Source organism: Clarias gariepinus, chromosome 6, assembly GCF_024256425.1.
Source record: "Clarias gariepinus isolate MV-2021 ecotype Netherlands chromosome 6, CGAR_prim_01v2, whole genome shotgun sequence".
NCBI lineage: Eukaryota > Metazoa > Chordata > Actinopteri > Siluriformes > Clariidae > Clarias > Clarias gariepinus.
In genome coordinates, this window is record NC_071105.1 from 9,057,775 (window position 1) to 9,069,614 (window position 11,840).

The 11,840-nt window shown below is 35.6% G+C and overlaps 2 protein-coding genes across 3 annotated transcripts in view; both read right to left on the reverse strand.

The window, feature by feature from the left end:
- Positions 1–4,187, reverse strand: part of ap1m3 (adaptor related protein complex 1 subunit mu 3) — a 29,737-nt gene extending 25,550 nt beyond the window's left edge. Inside the window, exon 1 of the mRNA XM_053499654.1 lies at positions 3,767–4,187. Within this exon, the coding sequence (XP_053355629.1) occupies positions 3,767–3,808 (42 nt within the window). The 5' untranslated portion in view covers positions 3,809–4,187. The remainder of the gene's footprint in view (positions 1–3,766) is intronic.
- Positions 4,188–6,287: 2,100 nt separating this feature from the next.
- On the reverse strand, positions 6,288–11,599 carry c6h1orf210 (chromosome 6 C1orf210 homolog). 2 transcript variants are annotated; one of them, XM_053499054.1, is made up of 5 exons: positions 11,480–11,599; positions 8,898–9,015; positions 7,606–8,053; positions 7,411–7,491; positions 6,288–7,303 (listed from the first exon to the last, which is right to left on the reverse strand). In XM_053499054.1, the coding sequence occupies exons 2-5, from the start codon at positions 9,000–9,002 to the stop codon at positions 6,912–6,914; spliced, it is 1,026 nt and encodes a 341-aa protein (XP_053355029.1). In that variant the 5' UTR covers positions 9,003–9,015; positions 11,480–11,599; the 3' UTR covers positions 6,288–6,911. The 2 variants fall into 2 exon arrangements, with proteins under 2 accessions (XP_053355029.1, XP_053355028.1); XM_053499053.1 differs by having other exon boundaries at positions 7,600–8,053.
- Positions 11,600–11,840: the final 241 nt, after the last annotated feature.

Genomic DNA, 11,840 nt, shown 5'->3' on the forward strand with positions numbered 1-11,840 from the left:
TTTAAAACCAGTCACAGTATCACTTTCAGCAAAAAAACACAACTGATAAGGGTATGTCACCTTAACAACACTTAGTTTTTTTAGTAATTGCTTCTAGTTTATTCTGAATTGACCCTAAAGTTTTGATTAACAAGGCTTAATCCCAAATCCCTCTCTAACCCCAGAACAAGGCAATACTTGGTGTGTGGCACAGGGGATAGTACACCCTTTAGGTTTCCATTTTTTACGATATTTGGGATTCAACCCCAAAACAGGTAGAAAGCTGAAGTGGAATAAGTTTATATACAGTATGAGAGAAACAGAGGAGATGTTACTTTCACCTCTGACAAGATGAGGCTGATTAACTAACAGTGTACAGCATGGCTATGTACTAGTTTATAACAGAGAAGTTAAGCACTAAACTACACTGCTCTCTCCTTGCCTCCTTGCCAAATATTTAGTTATTGCACTTGTCAATTCACAACATGCGATAACCTTATGGGTTTTTACCTACACAGATTAACTTATTGTCTTATCATGTTAACCCCCATGTCTCTTAGTTTTAGCATTTTATAGTCTCTTAACCTATAAGTTAATGATAACTAGGCCATTCAACTGCTTAAATTTATAAAAAAGCTTAAAAATGCTTTCAGTGTGCTGAATTCTTTTCTTTGTAATGAGTTCTCAGGAGTTTTTCAGCTCTCTGTCACTCTTGGTGTTACAGTATCTAGTGGGCATAATCAGCAAGCTGAAAAACTCATACTCATCTAGTTGCAGCATTCTGTTTAACTACAGTCTATAAAGATCAAGCCTCATCGCCTTTGATAATAAAAGGTTTCTTTATCATGAATGAGTACTACCAACGTCTATTCTAGTTGTTGCATGCTTTTGTCATGACTGGGTGGGGCGGAGTCATGTCATTACACACACAGGCACACACCCACACACACACAGTAGTATGTTTTTAAAGCGACAGTACATAAACACACACACATTGAGGAAAGTACTAACATAATTTAAATTAAATAATTAATTAATTAATAACTGATATAGTTACGAAGATGATGTCTATTAGAGGCTCTGAATGTTAGTTTTGATTCATTTTGGGTTAAATTCCCAAACCCTAATTTATTGTATCTTTAAAACAGTTGTAGTAAAAAAAAAAATCTGTATAAAATAGCATAAAGTAAATCAGAATGTGTGTGTGTGCCAATATAATACAAAATACCTTAAGATATTGGATTGCTGAAGGACAGAGACAGGGGAGCTTTCATCACTAATGCTACAGACCCGGCCATATCACAGATTAATCCACCCGAGCAAAGCCCTCCAGCTACATACACTATGTCTTGGCCTTCATCTCTCTCTCTCTCCCTCTTTGTCTTTCTGTCTCTCAGAATATAATTATTCCTTACTAACCGAGGATGAGTTATAGCTAATTCAGACACTGGCTTTTCATTATAAGACTAAAGACCCAGACTTAAAAATAGACTAAGCTGAAGACCAAAATGTGAAAATAAAACAAAGTGTTTAGAGGAAGTATATGTGCCTGATAAGTATGCACAGATAGTTATCTTTCTCTTTTTCTCTTTTTCAGAAAACCATGTTTTTTTTTTAAACAGTATGATTTACAAAAAACTGAGATCAAATATGTTCTTTTATAAGGAAAAATTAAGGAAAATATTTAAAGATATTAAAAAGCCCTTGCCCATATAAGGCATGGCTGATATAAGGATAAAATAATTCTACTATATAATTCAATTACAAAATACTGCAATTTATTAAAGGTAATATACACAAAAGAGACGTATCTGTCTGTGGGAACTGTACACAATCATTCATGAACACCACTTGCACATAATGGGAATCCAGTTAGGAGTTGTTACCACATCCTCTGTACAGTCCTGACTTCACTTCAAATGTTTGGGTAAGATCCATGTAAGAAAATGAGGATAAGCAGGCAGTATAATCATGGCTTCAGCATATAGAGAAAACTTTCTACCTTGATGAAATCAAAGCAGTAGTGAAACGCTGGGATAAGTGCGTTAGTGCAGCAGAGGATTATATAGAGAAATAAAGGAAGTTTTACTCTCATAACTTCTGTTATTTTGTGGAATTAAAAGTCTCAGTTTAAGTGTTTTTTTTTATTTTCAGAGATATTGAGGCTGTTATCAGTTATTAGTGTATGTTAAAGTATATTGTATAGAAAGCTTTATTTCCATACTCTTCCTGTTAAATAGTTATTTTTATATGTTGTAAAATTAAAATAATGTTTTAATTTTGTCTGTTGTTGTTGTTTCAGTGTATTGAAGTTTTACTGGATTTTTGCAAATCTTAATACTGCAATACATACATGTGTTCATCAAATGTAGCTGATCAACCACCAGGTGTTCACATGTAGTATTTTTAACTACAGTTACAGTAACAGATTAAGTCATCATTATTACGCTAATAGAAGCTTGGCCAGTAATTAGTGCAATACACACTGTGTGTTAAAGACAGCACAGCTAACATGTTCTTAATCACTTGATTTTAATTATTACCATTCAACATATATCTACTATTTTTTTAAGATTTGTTTTTTAAATACAGTATGATAATTGGAAAGCATACAATTCAATATTTTCGAATGTATTAATTGTTATCTGGTGTGTGCAAAGACTTTTTAAATATTTGAATGAAGTTTATTTGTAGCATTGAGTTCATCTGAGAAAACTGGTTTAATATCAGTACTGCTAAAGGAAAGTTAATGTTTAAATCATGCTGAATCAACCGTTTTGCAAAACAGGGTCTGATCCTATCTGTGTGTCTATCCATCCATCTATCTAACTAAGCAGAACATGTTCGGTTAAAAAATGTAAAAAAAAAAAAAAAAAAAACAGTTTTTTTTGGGTTTATATATTATAGTGCATTCATATTTGTAAATGCATGATCTTTATTTCTAGTATAATGGTTAGTATGGGTGTTTGTTGTACTGTATGTAGGATGTCACAGGCAAATAAATAGATAAGACACGACTGTAAACATTGCATTGACAAGGTGCTTATTGGGATGGTGGGTTTGCATGGAGATGGCTTTTCATCATAGCCCTAAAAAGTATTTTAAATACATTTTTATGGCTATTTAAAGGCAGGTAAAAAAAAAAAAAATCCTGAAGAAGACTAGGCTTTGTATGTAATCTACAGTATATCAGGTTACACATAGCATATTTCTGCTTTTAATGACTAGACCAACACTTCAGTAAAGTCAAAAGTTGAGACTAAATGTCTTAGTCTATTAGAAAAAAAACATCAATAATAATAATAATAATAATAATAATAATAATAATATACATTTCCTTGTTTGCTTAAGTGTACAGGTTTATTTAACCTTTACTAGGTAGGCCTAATTTTTTGTACTTATGTGTAATGTACACATTGTCTAAAAAACTTACAATCCATTTACGTACCCTAAAATATGTTTAAAGGTGTGTAATTTATATCTAAATATAAATATCCATGTTAAACATAATTACTAAAGGTACAAATAAGGCACTATTAAATGTACTAACAAGGAAAGTGATAAGGAAAGGTAAACACACTGTACACTTCTGTACTAGTTGTTGTTTCACAAGTCAGAACTATAACTTATTTAATGCTTTAGAAACTAGCTTCAGAACCCTTTCGAGGTTTAATGTATGAATCTGTAGTTTATATTTCGTATGAAAGCTGCTGTTCCAGTCTATCTGAGAGACATCCTCCTGTTGAGACAGGTGCAGCTGGGAATGGATGATTATAAAACTCTTTACCTTCCCCTTCAGGTCCAGAATGAAGACAGCGGAGGCAGCCATTCCGCTCACACAACGATTTTTTTTTTGTTTTTAACAAAATGATTAACAAAGTAAAATGTTGTATATTAAGACGCAGCAGAAGACAGATGACAGACTTCCATCCCTCGCGTGCTCGCCTTCTCTGACGCTTCCGGGGTCTCGCGCGCAGTCCAACCGGTTTGTCGGCTTTTTAAAAGGTGCCTGCTGTCGGTTCAGTTTTTTTTTTGTTACTTTGTTACCTTTGATCATGACATCATGAAGTTTTGTTTTTTAAATCTACAGCCCAGCGCGTAGAAGTTCTTTTATTTTGTAACAAAAAAATTAAATAAAAGCTACAGTGTGTCTATCTAAAAATACTGAAGCGAAATGTGATGAGGTGTGATGGGCGAGTCGCGAACGATTTGTTTCTGTTTCAGCGAGTCTTCTGAACGAGTCGAGGGAACCGATTCGCGATTCACAGAAAGTTATGACTCTTGTCTTTGTGTTGTTTTTTTTTTGCATTGCATTGCAGCCACAGAATTAAGGAATCGATTCTACATTTCAACCCATAATGAGTGCATAATAGCTGAAAATTTAAACTATGATTAAAATATTGATTAGAATTTTTGAAAGTTGTGTTTAGCATAATAAATCATCATTATCATCATCATTGTCTATACCTTAATCCTGTAATCAGGGTTGCAAGGTAAGCCTGGAGCTTATGGCACGAGGCAGGGTACCCCTGAACAAGGTGCTAATCCATCGCAGGGCACACTCACGTGCACACACACTCCAGTTAGCCTAATCTGCATGTCTTTGTACTGTGGGAGGAAACCAGAGTACCCAAAGGAAACCCGCCAAGCACATGCAAACTTCATGCACACAGACCCGAGGCAAGAATCGAACCCAGACCTTGGAGGTACAAGGTGACAGTGCTAACCACTAAGCCACTGAATGTTTAAACTATGAATCAGAAAGAGCTTTATTGCCAAATACTTTTGCACATACAAGGAATTTGTTTTGGTGACAGAAGCTTGCAGAGATGACAAAACACACACGCACACAAAAAGACAAGAAATGGAATCGGATGTGGGGTGGTTAAATATTGATTTAGTTACAACATTCTTTTTCACGTTTTGAAAACATTCGGTAATGACCAAGAAGGCTTTTTATAATATGCAAGGCTTTCTCAAGCATTCCCGAATGTTCTCAAAAGGTGCACGTAGTCACATGACCTGGTATCTTTTTAATATTTGAGGAGGCTGACACTAAACTGTTAAGTAGGCAAACATATTCTGTATAGAGATGTTGTGTAAATTTGCACTAAACACTTTTTAATTACAGTTCACGTGGGACAGAAGTTTTATATGTTCTTAGTATCTCTGACGTGAAGTTCGCACGTTCTCCTCATGTGTGGTGGGTTTTCTCTGGGTACTCCGCTTTCCACCCACAATCCAAAGATATCCATATTAGTCTAACTGGAATTACGAAAACTGGCGTAGTGTGTGAATGAGCGTGTGAGGGTGTGTGAGTGTGCCCTGCGATGAATTGGCACCCAATCCAGGGTGTGCGCCCCCCCCCAAAATTGTACCCCAAATTTTCTGGGATAGGCTCCAGGTTCCATGAGGCCCTGTACAGGATAAGCAGTATTAAAAAATTAATGAATGATGAAAAAGTAGTATCTCTTGGTTTGTGCAATAGCATAAATCTTACATTTTTAATTACATTTCCTGTATTCTATACCTTTACAGTTCTAAAAAATGTGTGTCTATAATTTCTACAGTATATATATACAAAAATCTTAGAGGTTTAAAAAAATCAATAAGATAAGCCAAATATACATGTAAGTAGATAATTATAATATATTAATGCTTATAATGTGAACTATAGAATATCTATTTGCAGAATAAAATGCAGATTTTGCACAAAATGGCCTGCTTAAAGCAGTTAATTTAAAATCTTCCAGAGATCAATTCAACTAAACAGTTTAATTCAAAAGAATCAAATGAGTTATAAGTAAGTAAAAGTAACAACCGTGTGTCATGTGACATCTTACCATGCATTAACTCTCATTTCTTGTAGCCTGTTTGTCATTAAAATGATTTATTTAAAGTTGGCAAACAGAACATGCAGGTAAAACTAAAACCTTATAAAGGAAAAATGTATAAAGGTTTGCTATAGAATGTTATTAGAACTTTGATCACACAGTATTTTCATTTAGACAAAAAAAAAACTTACCCTGAGGAAGTAAAAATGTTACCGTTTCTACAAATAGAAAGTCAGAAACCCTGACATATAGCACTAAGTTACAATTTTTAGCTGGGGTCCTTAAACTTTATGTCAAGGCACCCTTTTAACTGTAAAATGTAATTTCACTGACCCCATCTGAACGCATTCCAACTATTTAAATAATAGGCTCATTATTGTGTATATATTAGGTGTACAAAAATATTGTGGCAAGATCTTGGAGCTATATACAACTATATTTAACCCGGAGCACACATCAAGGGACACATCAAGGTTAGGAGATAAGTGTGGCGATTTATTAATATTGACAAAAAAATCTTAAATCATAAAGAGATAGAGTGTTAGCCATTAAATCATTACACAACATGTTAAAGTATAAAAATCTTTGAATGTTTAAGGTAAAAATTCAATTTGTAGGATAATCAAGTCCAGCTGCTACTGTAGGTACCACATTCAATTTTACAGTAGAAGATTTCACACTAAAGGGAGACCAGTCTCCTGCAACGCCTAGTAAATGTTGCTTAACATTAATTTTTGTGGGTGGGAGTGGGCGGTCGTGAAGCTTGTAGGACACCCAAAGGCTCATTAAAATTTATTATCCAGTTCTTATACAGTGCATATGTTGTGCTTATGGTGCTAACTGTGACACTGGGTGACATTTTTTGCCTTCCTTTATTTTGTCATCAGTAACTGGTTTATCCTGGTAAGGATCATAACGGTTTAAATTACACATTGGTTTTTACAGTATTTTTCGACAGCTTTTGTCAGATTTTTTTTATGTGCAAGTTTAAACCATAATACCTGCAGGAAGAGACAGAATTAGTCAAAATTCCTTCAGGAGCAGTGATAAGATTAAAAATAGTCCCAAGGAGACATGATACGCAGCTCATGTTTTTGTTTATCCAATGCTGAACTCTTCCATATCCTCACCCTCATCTTCATCCTCATCATCCTCCTGCCAGTGATCAACCTCTCGCTCTGCTCTTTCCCTCTCACTTGCTTGAATGTAGTTGTCTTCAATAAATCCATCATCATCATCCTCCATGTGCCTGTTTACCATGTTTGAATTTGGGATGTTGCCGTGGCTGGAGAATCCCACTTCGAAATTCGCAGGGTCACACTGACTCGCCCCATCTCCCTCACTGAGCCTCGAGTGCCTGTAGCTGGCCCAATACCGATGGATAAGTTTACACTTTGCCCCAATTGTGATGAGCACAGAGAGACTGATGGCTGTCACCAGAGCTGCCACAAGGTACTTCCAGGCGTCTGGAGACCTTTTTTCATTGTCACCTGCGGACATATTACAATGAGGCAATAGTAAAAAAAAAATTACCATGGAACAATTATGAAAAATTAAAGTAAATTTATTAATTAACAACCAAATTTATCAACCAAACCTGTAGTGTTTCTGGTTTCTGTGTTTTCTGAGACTACCAGTAATTTACGTAGGAATAGACCATTGGTGTCCATGTTGAAATCTGCAGCAATAGAATGATAAAAATTTTTTTTTTTTTAAACTCCAAAAGACACCAAAAGGATCATTAATGTTAACATTATCTTAATATGCTTTAACAGAAAAGACATACCCTCACCAGAATGTCTCTTCCTTCTCCAACCAGCTTGCACCACCTCTTTGGGCTTGTCACTTCCATGAAGATTACTGGTGTGATCTAAAACCTCAATCCATCCATGAAGTCGAAGTACAGCAGGCACTGGGGTTTGTAGAACATCGTTATCTAAAAACAGCTTCTGCAGTCTGGGGAAGCTGAGCAGAGCTTCGGGCTTGACTGCAGCCAACTTGCATCCACTGAGGTCCAGTATTTCCAGAGAGGGGAGGTGGTAGAAGTGCTGCTTTACCAGCAGGGGGAGGTAATTTGCTGATAAATTGAACTTGACCAAATGCTTGAAGTGCTTTAACTTCTTTAGGATTTTAGTGTGTAATAAATGTAGGTGGTTCTCTGAGAGGTCCAGCTCAGTCACGTTTGGCCATATCTGCTGGGGTATGGATGTGAGGTTACGTCTGCTGCAGTCAAATGTAGCCTGAGAAGGTAACAGTGTGACTTAAGGTTAGTTAAATGGTTAAAGTGTTGAAGTTGAAGTGTAATCAGAAGGAAAATCCCCACTGAAGGATTTGTATATCAGTATGTGATTCATTTTTAAATCACGAAATTCTGAATTTATGTTTTTGGTTGAAACTTTTTTCATCAACAAGTTAACTATTAAAGTTTTTTTTTGTTTTACATCACCCCACAATGCTTGACTACTTGCTAATAGTGTTGGCAGTGAGATCCCTAACTTTATCTCTATCTGAAGACAGATGCAACAGAGCATTATTCGTTTACTCCTCCATCTGTTCAGTCTGCTCAAACAAACCAGCTTCCAAACTTTCAGCTTTCATGCTAATACCATCATCACAACGGATCATTTATGCTGGATATTATTAACGTTTTCCACTATCACTCTCAGTACTAGAAGGGTCGCCCATGGCATTGGGGCAGCAGACAACTGACAATGTCTTAAAGAAATAATGAAAATACATCACCAACCAACATCCAACCAACAGCAAATCCATTAGGACCCTTTGAAATCAGTTCAATAATGAGGTTTGTATTTGGCAACCAATAACTCTAAAACCTAAATGCACCAATTATATTCTCTAGTCATTAAATATTAGTTTAGTCAGACTTTGTTATCTTTACAAAGTTTGTCATTATATTATCATTAACGGAAAAAACTACACATGCCATACTTTTCTTCAGCCGTTTACCCAACAGCTTGTTGAAAACAGGAAACACATGAATGCAAACAGGATGTTTTTAATGTGGTTATGATTTTCATGGAGTGTGGAAAAAAGGGGGAGGTTGGGAAACTGTTTCTCACCCACCTCCTCTGTATCGGCCACACAGGGTCCCACGGTTACAAGTGTGTGGCACAAGCATGAGGCCCAGAGACTGAAGAGCATACACAGTGTATACGTTGAAGAGCACATCCTTTACTGTTTTCTGTTGAATGAAATATGAATATAAGATTGTTAAAGCTGATTCGAGATGCATCGTTAAGAGGCTGTTTTTTTATTTGTTTGTTTGTTTGTTTTTGTTTGTTTGTTTTCCCTGAAGGTTGATTAGTGACCCCATGATTGTCATTTTTTAAAACCATTTTATTAATAATGAAACCAAAAAACATGCACTTTAACATTCAAAGCAATATCACACAAAAATTTATTTTTAACAAGGTTTTTTGCACTTTTATATATAAAGGAATAACAAGCTTTTAAAGTATAAATAGCAAAAAATAAATAAAAAATGTGGTTAACTAGCATTTACTTCCCATAAATGATGCAGCTTCCTGAACAAGTTATAGCTATATGTAAAAGTTCTAATATTTAATCGAAGTAAATGTGTTTATTTAACAATGTTGACTGAAGGTTGTGTTAAATATGCATTGACAATGAGATGTGACACTTTACCATTGTTTAAACAATGTACATACTGTATATTTGTCAGAGCAATATCAGTGAGCATTTCACATGTCGTCTTTTGGGACAATGTAAGGCAGTCAGGATTGTGTTAGTAATGGATGTTTTCACTAAGAAAATAATTCCTTGGGGAAATATGAAAAATTATAAATGCTTTTTTCAACCAAACGCCAATTGGTTGAGATGTCACTTAATGGTAAAAGTATCTATAGAGTTATCACGTGGCATTTTTCTTTTTGTAGCACAAATGTTTTTGGTGCATTAGATCCACTACTTTATTTAGCAATTACGAATGAATATAAAAAGACATAATATAGTGGCTCTAGTAGTAATCTGGCGGATTCTTCTTTTGCATAGCATACCTCAACCATGTGGTAGTGTATAGAAGGTTCAGTCTGGTTACGTTTCACACATTTTTTTTTCCATATGTCGCAGTGACTCAAAATGTGCTCAACCCAAAGTGTTAAATAATCATGTATATCTCTGTTTCTGTATTCTATTTGTTTAGTGCAATGTTTACATGTATGGTAGTCTGTTGAATCAACTGCATATTATGTATTCTATATTTTATGTGTAGTGCACTATGGGAAAAACAATTAGAAAGCCTTTGAAAATTATGCAGGAGTTCACACCAGTGCATTTTTTTTTATGTTTTCCCCTCTTTCTTCTCTTAGGCAAAAAGCTATTGTTCAAAAACTCTGCTTGTGTTCTTAGGGCCTTTCCCCTCTCTCTTTCTCTCACTATTCATTGTCAGCATGTTGGCTGTAAACAGTTGTCAGTAGCTCACTTTTATCTTCCTCCCCTAAGATTTCCTCCACATAACAAATGCTCAGGTCCAAAACACCTTCAAGTGTGAGTGCGGTAACCATGTGTTTTTTGCATAATGTGTCTGAGACGAAAAAAAGAAAACAGGACATAATGGTCGTATAATGTAAATGACTACAAATACCATAAATGGCACATCTTTATGTAACAGGCAAAAGGAACACTGTGATATGACAGTCAGTCTGTAGTTAAACAATAGTTAAAAACACCATTTGTAATTACCCTTTCATACACAAGGAGCTACTTAATCTCAGCATATCACCTCATGGAACAAACTGGCAATGCTTTTTACACACGTCCTTAATCAAGCAACATACAGTTATAAGACAAAGTCCTTCAGCTGACCTCCTCGACAGCACTCAACAAGTTTATCGGCTTTCCTCCAAGTGAAACTCCTGCCGTCTTTGCCCCAGTCACTCAGTCAATCACTCAGTAATGATTACACTGTCATGGGGCCTCCCCCTTATTGTCATTTTTGTCAAGCTGGCGAGATCGCTAAAGACGCTCTGTCTTTGAAAACACTGCACATGCGAGGAGACACAGAGCACTTTGCCAATACACGATTAATCCTATCACCACGATTACCCTGAACAAACAGTGCAGGTGAAAAGTAATTATGCCCCCTACAGTACCTTTCACCACCTCTGCCCTACACCACATATAATAACATAGGACAAGAAATAACAAACGCTTTTATCCATAAATCCAGCAGAACAAGTGAAAACCTGCTTCCATACTGTATGTCTGTAGTTGAAGCCCACTTTCCTATTGTTTTTCTTGTTGTGTTTAAAGATAAAGAGACATTGCATTTAACCAAGCATGTCATGCTTATATTGAACACATTATGAGTAACAACCTCATGCAATGAAACATATGATACTATCCATTTCAGCAGCCTCATCCAGTTACAGTAGAGTACGTTGATATCAATGAGAACATGCAACAGGACCCAGCATGATGGTTTAAAGAGAAAAAGTTGATTATCTTTCTTTATATCACATGAAAGTTTTGCATTCGTTCCATTCTTGGGTTTTTTTAGTCGCAATAAATGAAATGTAGTTAATAAAATAAAATAAAAACAGTATACCACCATTAATAAAAAAAAGAAAAATAGTCATGTGACAGGTAAATACTATGACATATGGCACCTACAGTACAGTACCTACCTGAGCCTTGATCCTTCAGTCTCTCTACGTATAACAGAGAGGGGGAAGCGTCAACAATCACATTTTAGCACTGAGACAAGTCCATTTCACTTGATGTTTATAATGGTATAAAATGGAGGCATGTTGTGCAAAGGTTGCTCGAGGTGTGCCTTTAACTTGTCACCTGAGGAATAAGTTAATCAGTAACAAGATAACCGCGTTTAGCTCTACAGGAGTTTCCGGCTTATTGCAAAAACGAATTATGCGTATGTTAAACATCACGGGGTATTTAACTTTACAAATGTAATGTTTGTTCATGAACGTAAGCTGTTTTCACTTTTTAAATGTTGGATCACATTTTTATTGGAGTAAGCTGTGATCA